Below are 26,237 nucleotides of genomic sequence, written 5' to 3' on the forward strand. Positions count from 1 at the left end.
TAGCCGGGAGGTGTGGACGAAGGTGCCATTTGGGGACATGTTTTGCACTTGTTTGGTGCACTTTAGATGTAACCTTTCGTGTCATAAAAGGGCACTGTATAGTATATAGCATGCAGTCGTACCGAATTTATACTTTTGAAAGCTATTGTATATTTCTGTCAAGTCACGCAATATGTTTTTAATTAGTGTGACTTTCTAATGGACTTTATTGGTTTTAATTAAACGCCATGCAATTTCAAACACTTTTCATTTATTCTGGGCCACTGTTTGATCACCTTTCAATTTTGAACCAATTTCCAGACAACCTCCCCATAATCATTACCAAATTTCAAGATTTAACATCCTACTAAACAACGTAAGCTAACATTATATATATCGTAAATACTTTATTTTCTCATAACGTTTCATAATATAATATAGTGAGTCAAATCAAGCGTTTTCATAACTTAATTTAACATCTCATGGTCTTATTTAGAACACGAAAACAAAAAAAGAGACTCCTAGTTTTGTGACACACCCCGTCCCGAAGGAGGGCATGCTGGCCGTCACGTGAGAGTGACGTAACCATTTGCACAGTACGGAAGCTTTAAGATACAATTTATAAGTTGATACACCCGAAGGTGAGTCCTAATTTTGTCCAATCTGTCAGAACACCGTCAAATTCCTCGTAGTCACCACACCTTTGTGATTCATGAACCTGGAGGGGCGCAAAACCAAAATTGAGTGGGTCAGTAAAACAATTCTTTTCCAAATCCAAACATTTCTCAAAACGTTGTAACCCCTCTCCGTAAAACCTGTATACTTTCCCAGAAATGTAAAATATAAATATACATATATATTCTCAATACTTTAATTCATTAACTCAACATTTTTTCTTTATCAATCATGCCATGTCATGTCTAATTCAACAGTTAAGTATGGATGCATCAGCAATAATCATATCAGGTGCAAGAAAGTAATCAACCGGAGGCCCTCTAATAGCCCTGTACGGTTGAACCTAGAGCTCAAAATCTATCACTCTCACACTCTGCCGGAGTCACTCCGCGTGACCTGTCCGGCCTTCTGCACATAAGTTACGCTCTAGTGCTTCTCATAAATCATCTGTGCACATAATCTAAGGTCACCCACCAGTCGGAATCTCACTAACACTCTCGCGACTGGCCTGTCGTACCCACTCCGCGTGGACTGTACGACTAGTATCTACTTGGATCCAAGGCGAGCGTGCGATGCGGTGAATACTATAAGCACTAAACTATGGTTCAGGATTTGAGCTCAATATACATCAACATCATCATAACAGAAATAAATACTCACCTGTGCGTCCACCGCACCATTTCATACATATGCATCATAAATCAATTCTTACCTGTGCGTCCACCGCACCAATTCATACATATGCATCATATATTAATTCATGCATGGCATTTCAACTCACATTTCTATATACTTTTCATATCAATTCTATGCATGGTATTTCACTTCCCGTTTTTCCACATAACTCATATGCATTTCATTTTAAACATATTTTCATTTCAATTCAATTTCTGGGAAACGTCAAGTATATATATATACGGAAAACAAAACTGCCCACTCACCTGGAGTTCGTCCAACAACTCCCTAGCACCACACATCAAGGCGTCACGACGATCGCCGCCTAGAATAGTAATCAAATCCAACCTCAGAATTCATATCGATAGAATATATAACTTATATAAAATACGTCACTACGTAGTTCGATCCGGAAGATCTGCCACTCAGATTTTAAATCCATAACTTCCAGAGGTCCACAATATATCTCTAGGATAACATCCTAAAATTTCATTACCATCCAACGGTTGGATCTCCGTCAATTTCCAAAACTAAGTGACGGTTAACATTCTATATTATGGACTTACAACTCCAATTTCGGAAGATCCGCAAATCGGATTCCCAATCTGTAAGTTCCTATAATCCTCAAATATTACGTATTACAAAGTATCAAATTTTGGTGACGATCCAACGGTCGGATCATCAATTCACATTTTCACCAAAACTATAAAACGTTATTCGAACACCTAACCAACAATCCTTAATAACTTTCTCATACGGTGCTCAAATTGGGTATATGAATATACCACAGTGATCTACTCGACGTCACGGACGTCGACATATTTTTAAAATATTTTTTTACTGTAGCACGCGCCCCCACGCGCCAAGGAAGGCACGGACCTACGCGCCCCCACGCGCACCTTCTTCTTCCTTGGGTCGCCGGACTGGTTTTTCCGGCGGCCGTTTTTCAAATTGCCATAACTTTGTCATTTCTCAACGAAATCAAGTGATTCAAAAACGAAAGTTGTAGCCCTTGAAGAGACAAAGAGAATGGTACCTTGTACAACACCTAGTTCGCCGTGGTTTGGCCGGAAACGGCCTCGAAAGCCTCGGAGGTCGCCGGAAACTGGGTATTTTTCAAATGAGTATAACTTCTTCAATACTCAACGAAATTGAGTGAAAAAAAAGGAAAGTTGTAGTATTTGACGAGACGAAGGGATTGATACCTACCTCGACTCCTAACTCGCCGGGGATTCGCCGGAAAATGCCTCGAAAGCTCCGGCCAAACTTTGAACTTGTCGATCTCCGTGTTCTTACGTCCAAAAACTTCCAACGAAGCACTCCGAGCTTCCTTGGGACCTCACTAAGCTCGCTGTGATCTTGTTTTAGCCTAAAACGTAGTCATTTAGAAGATCATGAACAATACCATTTCACGGGAACTTTGAAACTAGGGTTTTCCGAAGCAAAACTTACCTGAAATTGATGTCTACGTGATCGTGGAAGTTCCAGGAGTCCAAATGTGGTCTTATCTTGGACGTTTGTTTATGTTTTAGGTGGTTTTGGGTGAGGTTGAGCGTCGGAGAGGAAGAGAGAGAGAACTGAGAGTGAGAGAGAGTCGTGAGGGAAGAGAGATAAAGAGAGAGAGTGGGTTACGGGTTTTAGGGAAATAATTGGGGAATATGGGATCCACGTGGTCTTTTTAAATCCATAATACAACCTTTTAACATACAAACTTAAACCTAAGTCCAAATTTAAGTTTGTAACCCTATATAATATCCCAGTTAACAATAGTATAGGGAAATTATGTAAAAACCAATGCCAAAGTGACGCACCTTAATCCCGTTTAAGGGCAATTTCGTCTTTTCACAATCCCGAGTATTATAAATTGGGACGGGCTGTGACATTTTGCCTATGCCAGATTTATTTATTTATTAAATTGTAAATATATCACCAAATGGAACAATTTTATTTATTTATTTTTTAGCTGTAAAAAAAAAAGAACTTTAACGAAAAGCTCTCGGTACTGTTCACTTTAACGAAAAACTATATTTTAACACTAAAAAGTCAATTTTGATAAAACTCAAAGTTTTCAAACAAAAATAAACGTCATGCTTACAAAACAGAGAAAAATAAAATTACGTAGAAAACCTGGAGTCAAGAGTCTTTAAACCGCAACCGCAGCTCACGGCGTTGAAAATATGATTCCGTCGTCGCTTGTCCGAGACTGCAAGTACCCAACTGCCACCTGGGCCCCCACCATGCCCTAATCAAACCCTCTGGCTTTTTTCCACGAATTGTTTTCCATTTTCCGGCAATCTTCCTCGTAACTTCCATTTTTCCCTTTCGATTTCAGCTGTCCCTGTCTTTGACTGGTTAAACCAAGCAGGAGATGTGTCGCCAGCTCGGACGGGGCCCCGCCGGATCATCCCACACGTGTGCCAATAGTTCATAGGATCATTGTACTGTGTGCTGTTCCTTCTCTGTGCGGGGATTGATGACGTGAGGAAATGAGGCTACTATATGGTTGGGAAATAGAGTGTTAATGATATTTCAACCATGTTCGTAGGCACTTGTTTATTGATTCCATCGTTTGCGGACTCATCTGAAAGTGATTTTAAAATGATTGAAATCGTTTTTAGTGAAAATATTTTAAAAATCAATACTTGTTAAACATCCAAGTGAATTATAAAAAGGGAACTTTAACGAAAAGCACCCGGTACTGTTCACTTTAATGAAAAACCACATTTTTACACTAAAAAATCAATCCTGTTACTATTCACTTTACCCTTTATTTTGTCCTTATCATTAAAACTCAAAGTTTTCAAGCCCTTTTCATTAGTTTTCCTTTATAAAAAAAAAAACATTTTAAGTGCTTCATGTAATAAGGTACTTCTTCCAAAAATACTTCAAATGCTTTTGGAACCCAAAGTCAATTTCATCAAAAGCGTTTTCAGTTAGTTTAAAGCACATCCAAATAAGACTTATATTTGGTATTATTTGTTGCGAGAATTGTCTTAGTTAGACGATTATACTGAATATTTTATAATGCATCGTTATTTTGTGCATTATAAGTACTAGCCTCTCTGCACGCACTCACGTGCGTGCGAGAGGCATTTTTTCAATCACGGGCGCTACGCACCCCTAAATATGTCTTGCTTTATTTTTTTTCATTGTAATTGTCAAAATGGCTCACTGAACAAATTGAAAACGACTAACGGACAACATCTTTAAGGGCGCGAGAAATTTGTTTGATAACTTATGTAAATGAAAATGACATTAATGTTTAATTGTACGGCTTATGTCACATTTTTCGAGCTATATATCATGATCAATGATGGTATGTTTTGATACATTGATCCAAAACAAAACGATGAACAATATGTACATATAAAAACATAAAGTCTACTTGTAACATGATGATGCCATTACTAAATCATGGTCTCTTTCATCATGGTCCCGCAAGAGGCATTTTTTTAATTACCAGCGCTACTTGGTTTTAATTATATACTGTGTCAATTGTTTTCATGCAATAGGGAAACAACACTTGCGTGTGAGAGGATTAAAACAGCCTTTTTTAGGAGGCATAGGTGTTCATTTGTCTATCAACATTCTTATCCGTTGAGAGCTGAATTTTATGTGTTTAAAAATGGTGTTTTCTTAATTGCTCATGCTTAACTTGTTTCTATTTTTCTATAGAAGATGAAAGTTTATTACATTAGTTTCCAATCTCTTTATTTGTAGATCGCCTTAGCATGTTTTTATTCTTAAGAAAAATTAGTGTAACAATTTTGTTTTTGTTTTTACAATCAAACCCGAGCCTTGTTCTATTAAAAGTGAAAATGGAGGTTGTTTTCTTAATGTGTATATGCCAACCCTATTTTATTTGGTATAGATATTGTACCTTAATATAAAATTGAATACATAAAGTAGTAATAATCTTGTTTTATTAGTGCAAAACATGTATATCTATCGTATTTTGGAGCACTGTAAAAGGTGTTCATTTTTATAACCTTCCAATCAAAAATACAATCCCATGCATGAAAAAAACAAACAGATCATAAGATACAGTTATTTACTTGATAAGACAAATAATTACACCCGAACTATGAAGTTGTTTCAGTTCATATTCCTAAAAAGAAAGTAATCAAATCCTTTGCAGCCTGAATGAGCCATGAACCTGTAAATTTAAGACGATCCATTATATACAGAACAAAAGGAAATAGGGGAAGATTATTAGCGAAGAAGAATCAATTACATATAAAATTATGCGTACCTGCACTCTTGAGTATGATAAACTACATTCCTCTGAATCTTACACTAATTCATAGCCAAGCAACTCTTCGTTGAACAATATTTTAAACAACGTAAAATATTTAATAGTCAAGCAACTCTTAAACCTCAATCTGACGACCATTTTCATGGTTTGGCACTCCAGCTTCAGAATCAGTAGACATGTAAAACCCAGAAAGCTTTACTTGCTTGCATGGCATCTTATTTATGCAAAGAAAAATTGATCGAAACACGAAGTAACAACAATAGACAAAGCATACGCAGATAAAGAACATCTTTACTTCATCAATTCGAGATAAAAGGGCACCAATGAATTGTGTTCTTAGACCTTTTTTTTTTTTGCAGTGTATATGCATTCTTGTCTCCTCACTCCTATTCAAATAAAAGGAGAAGTAGTGCTACCCGTACTTTTCCCCTTTCCTAAAAAAACTTACAGAAAGCAAGGGTTTCAAGTGTGTTTCTTTATTTTGGTCCAAGTAAAGAGCAACGCAATAAGGATATCACCCTAAAAACTAAGCAAACACTCTTACGAATACTTGAAACACCAAATGAACAATCCCAAATTCTATAATCAACCCCAACGAAGAGGAAATCCAACTGAATATAAAGAATTAAGAAGTTGAACTGATTACAGGAAATAAGAAGTTGAACCAAATTCTATAATCATTGTTCCTGGACCGACTGTAGATGTCTTCCCATGGTTTTTCTTTGTTTCCTCTGAATACAAAGTAAGAAAATAAAATCCCTTCTGTTGATGCACAAAATAAGCGAAGACTTTGGTACAACAGAAAGTGTCAGGTTTTGTGACCTTCGCTTGGTTGCTTCGGTCATTAGTGAGGATAAGTACGTAAATGAATAGAGACAGAGAAGCAAACACAGGATGTACGTGGTTCACCCAGATTGGCTACGTCCACGGAGTAGAGGAGTTCTTATTAGTAGTGAAGGGCTTACACAAGTACAAAGGATCAAGCTCTCAATTTAGTGAGTTCTTGTGAATGATTTAACACAAATGGCATTAGCCAATATTGTGGGGGAATGACCCCTATTTATAGAAAAACTTGTAGCTTTGTCACATTGACATGTGTCATGTTGTGATTGGTTCTTGATGTCGACACGTGCTGCGCTCTGATTGGCTTCTAATCTTGACACGTGTCGAGTAGTGATTGGCCTCCTGGTCGGAGGGGAACTCTTCTGGGTCCTTGACAGTATAGCGTTGGCCGGTGCTCGGTAGTTTCGGGATTGGTCAAGTATGGTACAAACAGTGCTCCCCTAAGTTCCCGAGTGAGGGAAACTCCTCGGTTGGGGACTTGCAAGATCCGATCCCTTGAGTAATCACGAAACTTCTAAGTACCGAAGTGTGGTCTGATCTTCATCTGCCCTTCTCTGGAAGTACCTTTCCTCCATCCGGGAATGGTGTATTTAGCTGATGTTGACGCACAAGGTAATGTATCAATTTCACTTGAAGCTTAGTTGTAGTTTCGGGCTTAGTCAAGTGTGATACAAACCCTATAGTAGGAGTCCCCCAAGTCGCCGAGCTAGGAGATCTGCCGAAAGAGGTGACAGACAAGGTAAGCAGTCAAACTTCCAAGTAAGCAACCCAGGATCAGAGATTTGACTTCGGCTTCCGGTTGATTGTTCTTCTTCTCCTTGTCTCTCATTCAACTGTCAGGATAAGGAGAAGCAAATGGATAAGAGATGATATGAGATACTTTTGCTTTTGAAGAAGTAACTTTCCACAGGCTTATTCTTGAACTGTGCTGGAGGGTTTTCTGGTGCCCTTCAGAGTATAAGGCCGACTCAAAAATTTGAGGGTCAAAACAAGTCCATCAAATCTAGAGTACGTTCGACCTTGATGATATGGGATACTTTTGCTGTTGACGGAATAATGAATGTGGTCTGGAAAGGTGTCGTGCTGTAGTGATCTGTTTCAGCCCACCGTTGAACCTTCTGCTTCAATCTTTTGCATGGCAGAAGTGGTGTGCAACCTTTGCATTTAAATGGTCCTTCAGAACATTCCTTCATAGTGACTCATCCCCGCTTGGCAGCTTCAGTGTAAAGAGCCAATATCTGATCAACTGTCATGAGGTATTTGCCGGTGGAATTCGTGACCTTGACAGCAGTTGAGGATGGGTACTCGAGAGCAATGCTAAGTAAGCAACCAGGCAAAGGCTCCAGGCAGTCAGTTCCAAATTGGAGGTTTGATTTCAGGTTCCGACTGACTGCTCTCTTTCTCTTTGTCCTGCAGGTGTGGACAAGGACAAAGACAAAGACAGGGAGAAAGCATGATATGGGATACTCTTGCTTTCGACCCTGATGATATGAGATACTCTTGTTCTTGGTGTGGCTTATTTGCTGAGGTATTATCGGGGGGAAATAAAGCTGAGTATTTCGAGAGGTTATGTTGAGGGTGCCTTTTCGAATGCGAGAAAGGGTTGAGCATTTTTGCAGGTTTGCCTGTCCGTTGAGGAGGGAGGTCAATGTATATAGGGATTTCCCAATAACAAGTAGTAATGCTATTCCTTTACCCTTCTTGGTCACAGCAATGTAGTGGGAGCTGCCAGCTTCACGTGTTTTAATTTTGTCAGAGCACTTTGAAAAAGTGGTATGTGGTATCTGGAAAGCTGATATTACGTGTGAAGATTACAGACAAGCTTTATCTAAGGAAATCTGGCTTTCGAAGTTCTGAGAGTTGTGCCTCTTCGGTTTTCGAACAAGCAATCTCGTCGAGGATCTGACTCTCCAGATTCGGAAAGCGGTGCTACTCCGGTTTTTGAGAAAGTAATTATGTTGGGAGTCTTTTCTCGAATGTGAGTAAAGGTTGGACGTTCTTGCCAACCTGTCTTGCCGCAAAACACGGAGGTCGACACACATAGGGACTTTCCAGTTGTCAAGCAGTGGTGCTGTTCCTTTACCCTTATGGGTAATAGTAGGGTAGCTGGAACTTCGAAATTCTCGTGCCTAAACTTTGTCAGAGATCTTTGACAAAGTTATATGTGGTACCCGAGGAGTTGATGGTGCATATGGAGAGCGGTGATTGAACAGTAAGATTCACGTGCTTTCTACTTCACCAGAAATCTTCGACAGAGTGCCCGTAATTTCCGCAAAGCTGATTGTGCATGTGACAGGTGCTGACGAGGCTGAAAAAGCAGGTGCTTCTTCGATTTCTGAGATCGGCCCTCGTGGTCTCTGAGCAGCCCAGCTTTTGAGAAAGCAAACGCCTCTTCGATTTCTGAGATCGGCCCTCGTGGTCTCTGAGCAGCCCAGCTTTTGAGAAAGCAAACGCCTCTTCGATTTCTGAAGCTCCGTCGAGTGCAGATTTTTATAGAGGCTGGCATTAAGTTCCACAGCACACTTGAATCTCTACCAGTGGAAGCTCATTTCTTGCACTTCTAAGATCTTGATTTGTCTGACCTCTTCCTTCTTCAACACATTTGAAAATGTCTGGACCCTCCGACCGTCGTTTTGACTTGAACCTTGGAGAAGAGACAGCCACGCCTTCTCCAGACAACATATGGCGCCCATCCTTCATATCCCCTACTGGTCCTCTTACCGTTGGGGATTCTGTGATGAAGAATGATATGACCGCTGCAGTGGTGGCCAGGAACCTTCTCACTCCCAAAGATAACAGACTACTTTCCAAACGGTCTGATGAGTTGGCTGTTAAGGACTCTCTGGCTCTTAGTGTTCAGTGTGCAGGTTCTGTGTCTAATATGGCCCAACGCCTATTTGCTAGAACCCGCCAAGTTGAATCATTGGCTGCTGAAGTGATGAGTCTCAAACAGGAGATTAGAGGGCTCAAGCATGAGAATAAGCAGTTGCACCGGCTCGCCCATGACTATGCTACAAACATGAAGAGGAAGCTTGACCAGATGAAGGAATCTGATGGTAAGGTTTTACTTGATCATCAGCGGTTTGTGGGTTTGTTCCAAAGGCATTTATTGCCTTCGTCCTCTGGGACTGTACCTGGTAATGAAGCTTCAAATGATGAACCTCCAATGCCTCCCCCTTCTGGGGTTTTGTCAAGTACTGAGGCTCCGGATAACCACCCTCCGGTGCTTTCTCTTTCTGGGGCTCTACCGACTGCTGAGACTTCCCCTAAGCAACTTTTGTGAAGGCTCCCTTTTGTTTGTTTATTTTGACTCATGTATATGTACATATTTGTGGCTTATCGAAAATATTAATAAATAAGCTTTGCTTCATTTCAACATATTGTGTTAAATACACCAAAACCTTCTTCATAAAGTTCTTTGAATTTTTGCTTTTGTTGAAACCTGTATTGTTGAAGCTTTGTGAGTGAAGCATGTAGTTTGAGGTAGTGTTCCCTTAATTTCCCGAGTGAGGAAAACTTCTCGGTTGGAGACTTGAAAAATCCAAGTCACTGAGTGGTTGTGAGACTGCCGAGTATCAAGGTGCAGTAGCATATGGTGGGAGTCCCCCAAGTCTTCAGGCGAAGAGAGTTGCCGAATGAGGTGTCTCGCGTGTTACTAATTTGTCAAAGTAACGAATCCTTATTTCGATGTCACACATTCGTATATGCTTTATCTAAAAATATTTCCAACTTTTGTGTGTTTGATGCTGCATGCTATTGACTAGACAAGATCAAGTGCAATTAGTAGCTTTTCTCTCTTTTTCATCTTTTCTTTGGTGGAATTGCTTTTCGTTTCCACTAATCAGCCTGAGTGGATGCAAGATAACACCTTTCTCTATAGCTCAGATTGCAAAGTCGTCTTCATGAAAGTTTTTCCTTATCTTGTGAACTACAACATATCCAAATTTGAGATCCATCGGAGTAGTACAACTTCAGAAATTCAAGTATGATGAGTAACTGTTCATCAATGTTCTGTTAATCCGTCAGACTTGTTGTGAGCTTCGAAACTCCATTTTCTCTTGTTCAGATCAACATACTTTCTTCATCGAAGTTGTTCCTTAACTTGTGAACTACAACATATCCAAATTTGAGGTCCCTCGGAGCAGTATAACTCCAGAAATCCAGGTATGATGAGTGACTGTTTATCATTTGTCTGTCAACCCGTCAGATTTGTTGTGAGCTTTGAAACTCTATTTTCTCTTGCTCAGATCAGCATGCTTTCTTCATTGAAGTTGTTCCTCAGCTTGTGAACTACAACATATCCAAATTTGAGATCCCTCGGAGCAGTATAACTCCAGAAATCCAGGTATGATGAATGACTGGTTATTATTTTTCTGTCAACCCGTCAGATTTGTTGTGAGCTTCGAAACTCCATTTTCTCTTGTTCAGATCGGTATGCTTTCTTCATTGAAGTTGTTCCTCAGCTCGTGAACTACAACATATCCAAATTTGAGATCCCTCGGAGCAGTATAACTCCAGAAATCCAGGTATGATGAATGACTGGTTATTATTTTTCTGTCAACCCGTCAGATTTGTTGTGAGCTTCGAAACTCCATTTTCTATTGAGCAGATCGGCATGCTTTCTTCATTGAAGTTGTTCCTCATCAACTCTTTCATAACATATCAAAAATTCAGGATGAACTAACGGTTAAATATTTCCAGATCTTCGAAACATCACAACAGCTTCGAAATCTGCAAGAAGCCGACTATCATGTTTGGAGCTTCAACACTGTAATTTCCGTCGCTCAAACAGAAATGGTTCCTTCTTGAAAGTTGTTCATATGCTCAAGAACTATAGGGTGTCTAAAATTCAGCTCCATTGGAGAAGAGCAGAGGTTGCAGAAATTTGATAGATGAAAGGAGGCGGAAGAGGGAGAGAGAGAAAAAGTCTCTTGGGTTGGATTTCTATTTTGGGGCAGATTCCAATTTTTGTAGCACCTTCATTATTGATGAATTGCTTGTACTTTTGTCCATTATGAAACTTGGGACTTTGGCTTGTTGTTGGATCTATTATAATATGTTTGGGAACATATATAAGTGAATAAATAAGAAGGAAAATTTTGGGCCCTTGTGGGTGTAAAACAAAAAATGTTTATGTTTACCCAAGTGTTTTTGTACAAGTTCAAGGGCATCTTGGGTTTTGTGAACAAAATTTGTTTATTTGGAGCAAGGTTTTGTGTTGAAGCTTTGTAGGTGAAGCTTTGGAGGTGAAGCTTTGATGGTGAAGCTTTGTAGATGAAGCTTTCTGGGTGAAGCTATGTAGGTGAAGCTTTGTAGGTGAAGCTTTTTTAGGTGAAGCTTTGTAGGTGAAGCTTTTTTAAGTGAAGCTTTTCGGGTGAAGTTTTTTGGGTGAAGCTTTGTGGGTGAAGCTTTTTAGGTGAAGCTTTGTGGGTGAAGCTTTTTTAGGTGAAGCTGTTTGGGTGAAGCTTTTTGGAGGTGAAGTTTTTTTTTGGGTGAAGCTTTTTTAGGTGAAGCTTTTTGGGTGAAGCTTTGATGGTGAAGCTTTGTAGATAAAGCTTTGTAGATGAAGCTTTCGAGGTGAAGCTTTGATGGTGAAGCTTTGTAGGTGAAAGTATGTAGAGGGAGCTTTCTAGGTGAAGTTTTTTTTAGGTGAAGCTGTGTAGGTGAAGCTTTTTTAAGTGAAGCTTTTCGGGTGAAGTTTTTTGGGTGAAGCTTTGTGGGTGAAGCTTTTTAGGTGAAGCTTTGTGGGTGAAGCTTTTTTAGGTGAAGCTGTTTGGGTGAAGCTTTTTGGAGGTGAAGTTTTTTTTTTTTTTTTTTTTTTTTTTTGGGTGAAGCTTTTTTAGGTGAAGCTTTTTGGGTGAAACTTTTTGGATGAAGCTTTTTGGGTGAAGTTTTGGAGGTGAAGCTTTTTGGGTGAAGCTTTGTGGGTGAAGCTTTTTAGGTGAGCTTTGTGGGTGAAGCTTTTTTAGGTGAAGCTGTTTGGGTGAAGCTTTTTGGAGGTGAAGTTTTTTTTTTGGGTGAAGCTTTTTTAGGTGAAGCTTTTTGGGTGAAACTTTTTGGATGAAGCTTTTTGGGTGAAGTTTTGGAGGTGAAGCTTTTCGGGTGAAGATTTTTGGATGAAGCTGTTTTTTTTTTTTTTTTTTTTTTTTTTTTTTTTTTTTTGGCGCTTGACACGGTCTTCATTTGCTTGTTTTGTAGTGACTGTGGAAGACGGATTGCTTTCTGATTGAGAAGGGTTCCGGCATCGCTTTGCACCATCTTCATGTGGGTAATATAGGAACTTCCTTATGTTTTGATCATGCATGTAGTGATAGAATTTGTTTCTTCTTATTGTAGATGTCAGAGCCTGGAAGTTCTAGTGATGAGGGCTCTTCTAGCTTTAGCTCTAAGTCTGAGTCTGCAATGTCGGAGTCTTCAGGGTCTTTGTTAGAGTCCTGTACTAGAGAAACATTGGATGATCTTCCCAACCGTAAAACTTTAGCTATTGCTAGTTCTTCCTCCATGGCGTTGGGTGAGGGGGTTTCTCCTGATATGTCTTTGCCTCGGCGGAGGCATGGTTATAAGCCTGCGCCATCACCTCAGAGTAAGTCTTCCAAGTATTGGCATTGATCATGTATTTAAAGAAACAATCACGTAGGCTTGCCGTGAAGGCTTTGAGGGCAGTCTTGTCGTCTGCCTCGGCACACCGGGAGTATTCATGGCTGAAGTGGCCAGCATACATACGTAATGACTCGTCTGGCTTCTGGCGGATAGTGTACAGGTCATCTGCAGAGTGCAAGCGATCGGTTTGGAAAATGTGTTGGGAAACAAATAGTTTCCTCAATTCCTCAAATGAGTCTACCGTCTCAGGTGTAAGACGACAATACCAATTTAGAGCTCCGCCAGAGAGGGTGGAGGGGAAGAGAAGACATCGCTCTTCGTCGGTGTGCATCCGGTATGCCATGGTGGACTCAAAGAGGTTAAGGTGCTCAATCGGGTCCTCTTTCCCAGTATAAAGTTGCAAGCCAAGCTTCTGCTTTGTCTTTGCTTGAAGGGGGGTGTTGAGGATCCTCCTTGTAAGAGGGCCAGGCCTGGGTTGGTTCCAGTCAGGTATTTCAGCCTGACGTTCAGCCTTCAACTTGTTTACTTCCTCAAGAAGTTGTAGGACAAGGGGGTCCTGAGCGGAGTTATGTGCCACTGGAGCTTTCTTTCGTAAATCTCCATCTCCTCCTGGAATTAGGAAGGTTTGATCAAGGGCATGTGATTTTTCCCTGGACTCGCTGTACTGGCTTCCAGGGTATGTCTGTCGGAACACCTCTGAGTCCCCTGTACCCTCATGTCTCTCTAGGACTTGTTGCCCCTTCCCCAAGTTGGTGGCCGGCTCGGGCCGTGGCAGGGGACCGAGTCTCTCAGAAATCCTTGGGTCATTGATCTTTGAGCTTATATGGATGGAATTCTCTCGACGTTGCTTCAGGAAATCCCGACAATCGCGAAAGACGGCTTTCGATCCTTCTGCCCCTTCAGCAAAGAGGTGTCTCCCTCCGCTTCTCATGGTTCGGGTCGAAGCAACTGGGTTAAGAGAAGCCTCATGTTGATTATCAAATTGAGGGGTAATTTGTTCCCTATCAGGGATATCTATGTCGAATGCATGTGACCCTCCATGTTGGAGGGCACCCAGTTGATGGTTGACTTCCACGGGGGCAACAAGCTCGCGTGTCTGAGCTTGCCTAGGTTCGTGAAGTGTCTCGAAGAGCTTCTCATATTGCTCCTGGAGGACCTCATTCCTCATTGCTATCTTGTTGTTCTGAGCTTCCAACTCATCGACTTTAGCTTGAAGAAGAACTCGTTTTCCTTCCTTCTTTCGTTGTTTCGCACTATGTGCAAGGGGGGTGTCATTCTGTGTGCTGTGGCTTCCTTCGCTTCCCATGCTGGAGAGGGATGCCTGATCAAAAGAAAGTGTACGAATGATAGAAACCAGCTTGACACAGCTAAAGAGAGTAGGAATAAGTGTCGTTTCCCACAGACGGCGCCAAATGTTGATGCACAAAATAAGCGAAGACTTTGGTACAACAGAAAGTGTCAGGTTTTGTGACCTTCGCTTGGTTGCTTCGGTCATTAGTGAGGATAAGTACGTAAATGAATAGAGACAGAGAAGCAAACACAGGATGTACGTGGTTCACCCAGATTGGCTACGTCCACGGAGTAGAGGAGTTCTTATTAGTAGTGAAGGGCTTACACAAGTACAAAGGATCAAGCTCTCAATTTAGTGAGTTCTTGTGAATGATTTAACACAAATGGCATTAGCCAATATTGTGGGGGAATGACCCCTATTTATAGAAAAACTTGTAGCTTTGTCACATTGACATGTGTCATGTTGTGATTGGTTCTTGATGTCGACACGTGCTGCGCTCTGATTGGCTTCTAATCTTGACACGTGTCGAGTAGTGATTGGCCTCCTGGTCGGAGGGGAACTCTTCTGGGTCCTTGACAGTATAGCGTTGGCCGGTGCTCGGTAGTTTCGGGATTGGTCAAGTATGGTACAAACACCTTCTATGATATAGCGTTCATACTACATATATAGGTTTGATCGTAGATTACAGTATTACGATAAACTAAACATGACATAAACAATTAAGGACATCTGTAAAGCCTTAAAACCATTACAGAATAGAGCAATTATAACATTTTTCTTCCAAAATGGAAGAAGAACAAAGTATCATTTGATCACCAATAAATAAATAAAACATGGAAGAAAAAGAAAATAGAAATATACCCTTCACGTAGCCTCTCAGAGCACGCCGTCCCGTCAAACCATCGTCCACCAATTGTCTATAAAAAAATACACCTAGGAAATAGAAGCAGATAAAAAAGTCAGAGCGCCAAATAAGAGAGTAGATCAACCATCTAAATGAAGAAAAAAAACATGATCAAGTCCTCTTCTGCTCCGCTCTTGAGGCCCAAATCTATAAGAAATAGAAAAGATTCAAACTTTAATGATCATTTTGTTTAAATTAGTTAAAAACAAAATCATGGACAGAAGGAAAAACGAAAAGGGATGAAAATATGTTACCTAAAACAGAATAGGATGACTCAAAACTATTTTTGTTCCCTCTTCTTCCGCTATTTCTCTTCCTTCTTCCATATTTTCCCTGTGAAACAAACTTCAAAATTGATTACACAAATAAAAAAGGTTCAAACTTTTAATTTCCCAGAAACCAAAATTGAACATTTTTACTAAATTAATTAAAATTTCATGGACAGGAGAAAAAAAGAATTAAACGAAGTTACCCAAAAGAACGAAACCACCAACTCATATATTGAAAACGCATCGATCACTGGGGATTCACCAATCATCCTATATATTTGATCAAATATGGAGTTAATGATAAAAATGGAAATTAAAAATAAATCAAACATCAAAGTAACATACCTGAGAGTGAAGACATTTAGTTTTTGTGGGAAAGGAATAAAACCAATTGCAACTGCTAATTGCAGTTTCAAATTTGAGCTCCATTTTTTTTTCAACGTGTTATAATTATAGCTGCTCAGTTTAGGAGGATAATTATCCAACTTTTCCTCCATGTTCGTCTTCAAATGCCCAGCGATCAATTGCATAAAATGTGAACAAAATCACATTACATTACATTCCAACTTTTTCCCCTCAGTTATGTAACTGCTATCAAGAGTTGTTGCTTGGTATTACAGACTCTCACACTCCAACGTGGGATAAAACGGGTTTAAGCAATGTTCGAGTCATCATTCTTCTTTTTTTTTCAAATTTTTCGCTTTTTTTGCTTTGCCATTCTTCTGTCTCTCCCTCTCCCTCTCCCCAGGCGTAAAAAGGGAATTAATCTGGGTGTAAGCTTCTTTCTTTTCACTTCCACGGGTTTTCGCCTTTGAAACGTATATGCTATAGCTTTTGTGGTTAAAATCTTGGTGCTTTTTATTTCAATTTTCTTATTCTTTCTCTCTCCTTTTTGCTATAGGGTCAAGACGATTCTATTAGGCTCCAAAGTTCAAAGGTTTGAGTAACTTTGGGTAAATCTCAATCTAAATTTACCTTTTCAGTTTTTAGGTTTTTTTTACGGTTTATCTTTTAGGTGATGAATTTGATGCGGTCTACTGCAGCTTTCAGGATGTATATATGAGTTTGTATTTAGTATTTCTAAGTCAATTTTAGTTTTTTAAACTTCTTCCTTTGAAATTTCCATTGTGTGATTTTTAAATTTTGGTTAGATTATGAGTTTCAATTTTGATTATCTTGATGTCCTATACGTGTGCTATGGAAATTAAAAAAATTATTTGTTTTCATTCTCAGGATATTTACAAGAACACCCACAAAAAAATGGAGAAGGAACTACCTATTGATAAGATCACAAACAGACGTGTCTCTATTTTTACACCTGGGTGGGAGATATCTGTTGGAGTAAAAACTACTGATCTAAGCCAACTGATTCTCAAAGAGTGGAAAAAAAAGAAGCATGAGCAATATGTATTCTAAATTCTTTATTAAATTTGTTACAAAAAATTCTAACATTATATGTACCTTCAATATATAGGTGGCGCATGAAAAAGGCTGTAGAAGAATTAAAACCTTCAACAACTCCTCGCATCATACGAATTTGGAATAAAGTCCAACAAATTAGGTACAACACCATTTCTTACCTATTTATTTTTAATGGCATTGTCTATATCATTCTACAAATTAATTATCTCAAATTATAAAATTAAAAAAAATCTAAAAAGTAATTATCTCGAATTATAAAAAAAAAAATTATGGGTGCAGGAAAAAGATTAATAGTGACCAAACAACTTTTCTAAATACGGTAAGTATTCTCTTATTTTCATACGGAAGTATACTGGAAATTCAAATTGCATTCAATTTTCAAATAGAAATAAAATTGCATTTTTTTGTCAGTTTTACAAGCATCGCACCCGTCGCAAAGTACAAAGGTTGAAGTACAAGATTAAGGTAACATTTCTTACTATTTAATTTTGTAAACATGATTACAATTTGTTACCTCAAATTTGACAAATTATTTATCTTTCAGTATTCTAAAAGTATCTGGAGTAAAAGTATTGTCATCAGAAAATTGTCAAAGTTAAAGGTATTTAGGTTAAATTGCTTACAACCTTTATATTTGGGATTGTGCATTATAGTTAGACTTCTTATTTTATCATCATTACTTGCAGATTAACCATGAAAATCTAAAGCATCAAGTGCAAGCAAATGGGTGGCAAGCATGGCTTTGATTTCACACGTATCTGATGCCAATGTATTTCTGTTTGGAAGTAATCCGTCTATATTTTCAAGCATGGAAGAACCTGTAGACATCGAAATTTCGTAAATAAATGTTGACCGATAAATCAAAGTGTCAACGCTCATGTATTACATAAATTTTACACGTAGCGTGTGACTCAACGAAAATTGAAATGAGTTGGAAAAGTCATCAAATAGGACACGTGTCAACACCTGGCAGAAACGACTTATTTCATCTGGGATATTATATTCAAAATTAGGCATTGGAAAATTCTATAAATACAAGCCCATTTCATTCATTTAAAAGGGGACCAATTCATATTACACCTTGAAGCTCTGAAGCTCTGAAACTCCGAAGCTCTCAAGCATCCAGGTTCCCGAAGAATCAAGAAAGTGTTCTTCGTTCTTCGTTCATCGTTCTTCCAAGATCAAGCCTCGACGGCCCTTGGATCAACAATCATCCACCTTCAAGATCAAGCCCCGACGGCCCTTGAAGAAAGCGTTCTTCGTTCTTCGTTCATCGTTCTTCCAAGATCAAGCCCCAACGGCCCTTTGGATCAACAATCATCCACCAATTCAAGATCAAGCCCCGACGGCCCTTGAAGAAAGCACCATCGTTCATCATCCGTTCATCCAAGATCAAGCCCCAACGGCCCTTTGGATCAACAACGTCGACAAATCCACACATCCAACCGTTCTTCAAGAGCAAGCCCAAAAGCCCTTGAAGATCCGTTCATCACTGTTCTTCAAGATCAAGCCCAAAAGCCCTTGGAGACCCGTTCATCACTGTTCTTCAAAGATCAAGCCCAAAAACCCCTTTGAAGATCCGCTCAAATCCACCTTCAAGATCAAGTCCACGGCCCTTGAAGAACGTTCATAATTTACTTCCATTTTACACCATCAATCCAGTTTTTATTTTTCACTCTTTTAATTTTCTTTGTTCCTTGCTGCCTTCTTAATTCTCATTCTCCTATTGTATACAATGCAGTTGATCTTTTGTGTTATTTGATACTTTTATTAGTGGTTCTTGACAGCTTGCATGATGCTTATTGTTGAATGGTTTCTTATTCTCATGCGATTTTTTTCCTCTCTTCGTCCAGCATTCACCAATAAGCGAAAGTTTCTATGATTATATGTTGTTTTACTCTGTCAATTATGGGGTAAAAAGGACACACCTTTAACAATTTTGTGATTGAATTTATATTGCAGTGGGACAACCATATCACACGCCTGCCTTTCTCGGACCCGTCTACTTTTGAATTTGGAATTTGGGTTCGATCGGAAGATTGCTTCTTTCTTCCGGATTAATTTCGTGAATAAATGGTAAGTTTTCCTCTCACAATTCATATGTACATTAGAGTCAATATCATTCATTCTATATTCCTTATTTAATAATAACTTGATTTATGCAACCCTCAAGTTTATTTAGCCATGTCAAATGAACTTTTTCCTGCTTTAATGTAGGGGCAGTTCGATCCGCTGACGGGTCAGCATTAGCAAAGGTTGGTTCAATTGTAATATAAATTCTGTTTATGTGCAGTTTTTAAGTTACTTATATTCTGAATGTAAATTTTTTTCATTTAGTCTGCAATTTCTGTATTTTTCATTGGCTTAGGTATTGCATCGACTACTGTTAAACTGCTTCCCTGTGGAACTGCTTCTTAGTCTAGGGAGTTTTTGTGTGACAGGAGACGTATTCACTTTTAAGATTCCCAAAGGACTTCAACATATCAAGTATGGAGGGAAATGATAGAACCAATATGTCAGAGGTTCTTACCTTTTCTGCATTATTCCTCTAATGTAGAGATGATTTATTTTTTCTTTTTCAAAAATAAAATAAAATTCATTCTTTTTGGCAATTTCTCAATGTAGGTCGGCAATGAAGAAGTTCACTTCGGACAAACAAATGTTCACAATTCTCAACAGTCAAACCAAAGGTATCGTAGGAGCAATCAACAAAGGCAAAGACGACAATCTATGAATTCATCACAGCGGGCTCGAATTTCACTGCGACGACGTGCTAATTATCAAGCCCGATTGAACTCGGTAAATATAGTACAAAATCAAACGGAAGTAAACCAAGATGACATAGGACCAACATCAGCGGGTAACTATATTTTTTTTTGTCTCTATTAATTATATATATATTTGTAAATCCATATGTTGTATGAATATTTTTTGTACAAATTATTAAGACACATCCATTAAGATTGAACGATTAGTTATTTTACATTGTCATTGCCTTTCGTACTATCAATGGAAACATCCATTTAATAATTCTGTTATGTCTATAACAATTCCAACATTTGGATTGTATATATTTACCACAGTGACCAACGTTTTAACAAGTACTCCAAAAATAATAATAATAATAAGGAAAGGAATATGTCTGGAACGGTAAGTGATAAATTTTTTATGTAAACATGGAATAAAAGTTCAACTATAATAATCAAGGGAAAACATAATCATATTATTAGTTCTATAACAACACTAGACCCCCAATGGTTGATTCACGACATGGGGATAAAACAAAATAGTTCTATAAGTTAGAAACCATTCCTTTGTCCTCCTCCTCTCTTCCCGTGACACTATGTGCTAAATTGTCTGCTTTAAACTAATTTTATTTTACCACTATTATTGTATTTACTCTTTAATAAACTAAGTCTACGTAAACTTTTTTTTTATTTTTATTTTCCAATCAAACGAAGAAAAAAAACGTAATGTATACCACTGATTCAATTACAAAAACAAAAGGAAAAATAATAATAAACTAAGTCTACCGTAAACTTTTTTTTATTTTTATTTTCCAATCAAACGAAGAAAAAAAACGTAATGTATACCACTGATTCAATTACAAAAACAAAAGGAAAAATAATAGTAAACTAAGTCTACCGTAAACTTTTTTTTATTTTTATTTTCCAATCAAACGAAGAAAAAAAACGTAATGTATACCACTGATTCAATTACAAAAACAAAAGGAAAAAAAATAAGTATGTAGGTACTTAAATAATATTATATACTTACTAATATTTTTCGTGCATCATTACGTTTCTTGGTTTAGAGCAACAAGATGCATATGTTACTAATGAGAGACAAAGCCAACGAGAGCAATGGCGGGATCAACAACGTATGAGGCGGAATTCAATGAGTTCAAGGCAAAGGCACGATTACTTAGCACAACGACGATCCAATTATCGTGATCAACAAATTCAATGCTCAAACATAATGTTATTTGGTGGCAATACCGATCAAGTTCAACACCCTAACATAGTGCAATTCGATGAAGGCAGTAGCAATCATGTTGAACGACTCAACATAGTGCCGTTTGGAGAAGGCAGCATCAATCAAGTTCCAAGAACAATGCGCTTAACTCATATAAGGCAAATTGCTCGATCGAATAGGGCACGCTTGCCTCAGGATGGACTTATTCAAAGTTTAACTAATAGTGGTAATCGCACAAACTACCATACTACAACTTTGAAAAAGATAAATATCAATATCATCATTATTGTAAACACCACTTATTACCTTACTTCTATTCCATTTCATTAATACAGAAAACACAACAAGGCAATCATTCCGTTCGAATACTCCAATGAATCATTCTTATCCACCCATCATCAATGAAGGTATCGGTTTTGGAATATTAATACCTACAATTTTAACTATGCTCTCTAAATCATAAAACATTTTTAATGTTTCCTTTTGAAGCAGATGATTTTAATCTCATTAATGAAAATGAGATCCAGCCTAACGAGGACGTACCACCTCGACAGCATACGATGGGAACAAGGCCAATTCATAATTGTGCTAGAAACTTCAATGAAAACATGGGAATCCCAAGATTTCACATGCCAAATCCAACCACATGTCCAGATTGTCATGCCCGTTTGTTCTCTCATGAAACATTTGAAATGTGTTGCTTACGTGGAAAGCTTGCTCTACCATTGACACCATCCCCTCCTGAAATGACTGAGCTTTTTTGCAACCAATCTGCCCAGGGAAGACATTTTAGGCAGAATATACGAGCTTACAACCACATTTTTGCCTTCACATCAATGGGAGTTCATGTTGACGAAAACCTAGCAACAGGAAGACGTGGTATTTACACATTTCGTGCTCAAGGTTCCATATACCATAAGATTGGAAGTCTCTTGCCTATTGGAGATAGTAGACCAAGATTCCTACAAATGTATATATATGACACTGCTCATGAAATAGACAATCGGATGAGAGAAAGTGAAGCACTAAACAGAGATGTGGTTGAAAAAATCCAACAAATCTTGAATCAATATAATCCATTTGTGCAAACATTTCACCACCTTGCACAATGTCAAGATTTGCAAAGTTGTAGATTGATTATCAAGGAGCAGCCCACGAATCAACGACAATATTGTCTACCGTCTGCATCTCAGGTTGCTGCAATCATAGTAGGTGGTGAAGGATCAGAAAACATTAGAGGTCGAGATATTGTTGTGCAAACTACGGATGGTCAACTTAAGAGTATCAAAGATTGTGTCGGCTACTATGACCCTTTACAATATCCATTGTTGTTACCTTATGGAACGTACGGATGGGATGTGAATACTCGAAATAATACCAACAGAAAAGTGACATGCTGTGACTATTATTCGTATGTTCTTCAGGTAACCTAAGACCTTCATCTCTGTCAATAAATATTAATTTTTAAAACTTATATTGTGTTGAACAATGAATTTTATCATTTTAGATCCGTCAACATGATGAATCGCTTCTACTTCGTGGTGGCCGCGTATTGCAGCAATATGTAGTTGACAACTACGTAAAGATCGAATCACAAAAGCTTAGATGGATGCGTGATAATCAACACACAATTCGATCTGAATTTTATCGAGGACTACAAGACTCATTAATTGCAGGACAAAATAATGCAGGTATGAGGCTAATTAGTTTATAATAAAAAAAATATATTCTTCATGTTCATGTTTTGTCACATTAAATGAGACTTATTAATGGGTTGAAACAAAACAAACATATTTAGACTTATTAACGACTTTTAACAAAACAAATACAGGAAACATTGGTCGTCGTAGGACTATATTACCATCATCTTTTGTTGGTAGTCCCCGTGACATGTATCAAAGGTATCAAGATGCAATGACTTTGGTGCAAAAATATGGAAGACCAGATATTTTCCTAACAATGACATGTAATCCAAATTGGGAAGAAATAAGTGATGAGCTACTACCTGGCCAAGCACCACAAGATCGACCAGATTTGCTTACAAGGGTTTTTCGTGCAAAATTCGAACAGTTGAAGAATGATGTTATAAAAAAAAGTGTTTTAGGCAGAGTTCTTGCGTATGTATATGTCATTGAGTTTCAAAAGCGCGGTCTCCCCCATGTTCACATGCTTCTCATGTTAGAAGAAAATGATAAGCTTAATAGTCCAGATGATTATGATCAAATGGTACGTGCTGAAATACCAATTCCAAATGAAGAGCCTGAATTGTATGGTGCCGTGTTAAGGCATATGATACATGGTCTATGTGGAATACACAATTCACGATCACCTTGTATGAAACGTGGTAGTTGTAAACGAAATTATCCTAAGCCATTTGCACCAACTACAGTTCAAGGAAATGATTCTTATCCAGTCTATCGTAGAAGAGACAATCATAATCCAGTCCCATTAGATCAAAATGCACGTATAATGGTGGATAATCGGTGGGTCATTCCGTATAATTCATGGTTACTCCTCAGATATGATTGTCATATTAATGTTGAGATTTGTTGCAGCATTAAGAGTGTTAAGTATCTGTACAAATATGTTTATAAAGGTCCTGACCGAGTAGCTTTTGAAGTCCATCCTGAACCTATTCAAGATGAAATAAAGCAGTTTGTTGATGCAAGATGGGTTTGTGCACCTGAAGCTTTATGGAGAATATTCAAATTTGTAACTAATCGACTTTATCCATCGGTGGAACGATTACAAATTCATCTCCCTGAAGGACAAACTGTTCATTTTTACCCTCACCAAAGAGTATCAGATATTTTGGCAGATGACACAAACTCGATGACTATGTTGACAGAGTTTTTTACCAAGAATACCACTTGCCCGGAAGCACGACGATACTTATACCGGGAGTTCCCTGAACGGTTCAGATGGAGTCAAAGAGATAAAGTCTGGAGTGAGAGGATGAATAACCATAAAGTTATTGGCCGAATATATGCAGTTTCGCCAAATGAGGGTGAAAAATTCTACTTACGCATCCTTCTTAATCATGTTAGAGGACCAACATCATTTGACGATTTAAGAACAGTCAATGACATTGTACAACCAACATTTAAAAAGGCAGTGGAACAACGAGGTTTGCTAGAAGATGATGATAGCATCACACAATGTCTTCGTGAGGCCTCTAACATTCGAATGCCGCCAGTTTTACGAAGGTTGTTTGTTACCATCTTGGTTTACTGTGAACCGCATGGAGTAAGAAGATTGTGGGATGAATTTCATTCATTTATGGTAGAAGATTATTCTGTCTCAAGTACCATAAATAATACTTCTATCTTAAACAAGCTTTTGCAAGACTTGAATGGGCTATTAGTGCAACATAGTAAGTCTGTATCTGATTACGATCTACCACAAATAACACAAGATTGTGTTAGACACAACACACTTCCAAGGATAATATAAGATGAAGTTTCACTTGACATCTCTGAAGCAGACCTCAATGCGGTACAAAATCTAAATGAAGACCAAATGGTAGCGTATAATTCGATTGTGTCTGCTATTGAACGCCGAGACAATGCCATATTTTTTGTGGATGGTCCTGGAGGGACGGGAAAGACATACTTAGATTGTGCTTTGCTAGCAACGTTAAGGAGCAAAGGTCATATTATTCTGGCAACAGCAACATCTGGAATTGCAGCAACCATATTGCCAGGCGGAAGGACAGCACACTCTAGATTTAAAATTCCCCTCAGTCCAGATGCATCTTCCACGTGTTCTATTAGTATCCAGTCAGATTTGGCAGAATTGATAAGAAAAACATCAGCTGTTGTTTGGGATGAAGCACCAATGGCACACAGGTTTGCATTTGAGACACTCGATCGAACGTTCAAAGATATAATAGGTGTTGACCTGCCATTTGGAGGAAAGGTCATGATTCTTGGAGGAGATTTTCGACAAGTTCTTCCAGTCGTTTTCAATTTGTTCAGTGCCTATTACAGTGTCCTCACGCGCGTGCGAAAGACACTTTTTTCATCACGGCGCGCTACGCGCGACTTACACATTTTAGATGTATTTATATGCGAGGATTGGTTCAATGTATAGAAACATAAAATAAAGACGATTATCATCTCTAATAATACAGGTAGTAATTTAAAGTATTTATCTAGAATTTGTAAAAAAAAAAAAAGTAATAAATAACATAGAAGATCCTTATAATTTAGTTGCAACTAAAAGCTAAGTAAAAAGTATAAAAACAATCCAAGAACTTCAAATGGCCTTGATACACTTGACGGTTCTTCATATCATGAACTCATATCGCCGTTCTGTTGAAAATTTAATGCGTTCGGTTAGAATCAAATATTAGCATTATTTGTAATTGAATTGTATTAAAATTTGAAAACGGGAATTAAACATTAAAAGAAAAAAATATAACCTTATGTTGAATTCGAGGGAAGCAAAATATCTTTGTACACAACATTCTTTGTGAAGACTCCTTCATGACCGTGTAATTCTCCTTTCTTTACCAAGACTTTTGTTGTAGACGCTGATACTCCTCTTGATAAAGCCACGTACAATTGTCCATGACTGAATACGTGATCTGGTAGATAAATACCCACATTTGGTATTGTCTGCCCTTGTGATTTATTTATGGTTAGTGCAAAACTCAATTTCACTGGAAACTGTTTTCTTATCATTTCAAATGGGAGTCCAGCGCTTTCTGTGGTCTTTAAAGAGATTCTTGGTAAAAATACTCTAGTTCCAGCAAATTGTCCAGATAAGATTTCGGCATCAATTAGATTATTGTAAGCTCCATGGCAAGCCAGTCTTGTACCATTGCACAACCCCATCTTCGGATCGATATTTCTCAAAAGCATTATTGGGGCACCTTTTTTCAAAGTTAACTGATGAGGGGGCATTCCACCAGGTGAGATTGAATTCAAGAACTCTTGTTGATACAAATTTCTCACATCGTCCTCAACTGAATCGAAAGAGTATAAGATATGTTCAGTCCCTGGAAATTTATCGATGATCATTTTATTAAGCTTGTCAGCATCCTCATTTTTTGGAGTTATAATTGCCCTTTCCACCAAGTATCTTGAATCACATACATGACATTCCAAATCAGGGAAAACTTCATTAACAAATTGGACAATGGATTCTTCACCATTCCATGGAATGACCATAGATGATGGTAATTGCATCATGTCGTCTATCATAGTTTCTTGTTCCCCATTGCCGACATGAAGTAAGAACTCTGAAAAATCTTGATCATTGATGGATCTCATGTTGTGCCTAAGACGAATGATTTTCACATGTCCCCAAAATGAAGCATTAATCATACTTGCTTGCATCAATTCA

The 26,237-nt window shown here is 38.3% G+C and overlaps 2 protein-coding genes and 3 long non-coding RNA genes across 8 annotated transcripts in view; 2 read left to right on the forward strand and 3 right to left on the reverse strand.

Annotated features, from left to right (window-relative positions):
• Positions 1–347: 347 nt before the first annotated feature.
• On the reverse strand, positions 348–3,049 carry LOC139190337 (uncharacterized). Its single transcript, XR_011574490.1, has 5 exons — positions 2,782–3,049; positions 2,539–2,698; positions 2,366–2,434; positions 1,596–1,654; positions 348–697 (listed from the first exon to the last, which is right to left on the reverse strand). It is a non-coding gene; the product is annotated as an uncharacterized lncRNA (long non-coding RNA).
• Positions 3,050–5,282: 2,233 nt separating this feature from the next.
• Positions 5,283–16,034, reverse strand: LOC103455038 (uncharacterized). Its single transcript, XM_070810406.1, has 5 exons — positions 15,837–16,034; positions 15,695–15,761; positions 15,477–15,555; positions 14,954–15,369; positions 5,283–6,343 (listed from the first exon to the last, which is right to left on the reverse strand). Exons 1-4 carry the CDS (start codon positions 16,019–16,021, stop codon positions 15,311–15,313), a joined length of 390 nt encoding a protein of 129 aa, XP_070666507.1. The 5' UTR covers positions 16,022–16,034; the 3' UTR covers positions 5,283–6,343; positions 14,954–15,310.
• Positions 9,683–26,237, forward strand: part of LOC139190340 (uncharacterized) — a 75,542-nt gene continuing 58,987 nt past the window's right edge. The window contains exons 1-3 of one of the 2 annotated variants that reach the window (XR_011574491.1): positions 9,683–10,591; positions 10,675–10,772; positions 10,856–10,953. This is a non-coding gene — a long non-coding RNA (uncharacterized lncRNA). The remainder of the gene's footprint in view (positions 10,592–10,674; positions 10,773–10,855; positions 10,954–26,237) is intronic. The other variant, XR_011574492.1, reaches the window with a different exon arrangement.
• On the forward strand, positions 17,976–24,921 carry LOC108172896 (uncharacterized). 3 transcript variants are annotated; one of them, XM_070810404.1, is made up of 9 exons: positions 17,976–18,989; positions 19,131–19,168; positions 19,355–19,400; positions 19,539–19,773; positions 20,728–21,114; positions 21,224–21,295; positions 21,381–22,312; positions 22,396–22,579; positions 22,720–24,921. In XM_070810404.1, exons 4-9 carry the CDS (start codon positions 19,644–19,646, stop codon positions 24,339–24,341), a joined length of 3,327 nt encoding a protein of 1,108 aa, XP_070666505.1. In that variant the 5' UTR covers positions 17,976–18,989; positions 19,131–19,168; positions 19,355–19,400; positions 19,539–19,643; the 3' UTR covers positions 24,342–24,921. The 3 variants fall into 3 exon arrangements, with proteins under 3 accessions (XP_070666505.1, XP_070666504.1, XP_070666503.1); XM_070810403.1 differs by having other exon boundaries at positions 17,977–18,989; positions 19,355–19,428; XM_070810402.1 differs by having other exon boundaries at positions 18,840–18,989; positions 19,355–19,435; positions 22,720–24,356.
• Positions 25,008–25,556, reverse strand: LOC139190341 (uncharacterized). Its single transcript, XR_011574493.1, has 2 exons — positions 25,312–25,556; positions 25,008–25,201 (listed from the first exon to the last, which is right to left on the reverse strand). It is a non-coding gene; the product is annotated as an uncharacterized lncRNA (long non-coding RNA).

The sequence above is a fragment of the Malus domestica genome, chromosome 13, assembly GCF_042453785.1.
Source record: "Malus domestica chromosome 13, GDT2T_hap1".
Lineage (NCBI taxonomy): Eukaryota > Viridiplantae > Streptophyta > Magnoliopsida > Rosales > Rosaceae > Malus > Malus domestica.

Excerpts from the sequence above, each read along its gene's own strand:
- LOC108172896 (XM_070810402.1), top strand. The coding sequence starts at position 19,403 with ATGGAGGGAAATGATAGAACCAATATGTCAGAG. Across the intron at positions 19,774-20,727 it reads CATAGGACCAACATCAGCGG|AGCAACAAGATGCATATGTT; the intron begins GTAACTATATTT and ends TTCTTGGTTTAG. Across the intron at positions 21,296-21,380 it reads TCCACCCATCATCAATGAAG|ATGATTTTAATCTCATTAAT; the intron begins GTATCGGTTTTG and ends CTTTTGAAGCAG.
- LOC103455038 (XM_070810406.1), bottom strand. The coding sequence starts at position 16,021 with ATGCAATTGATCGCTGGGCATTTGAAGACGAACATGGAGGAAAAGTTG. Across the intron at positions 15,762-15,836 it reads CTAAATGTCTTCACTCTCAG|GATGATTGGTGAATCCCCAG; the intron begins GTATGTTACTTT and ends TCAAATATATAG. Across the intron at positions 15,556-15,694 it reads TGGTGGTTTCGTTCTTTTGG|GGAAAATATGGAAGAAGGAA; the intron begins GTAACTTCGTTT and ends TTTGTTTCACAG.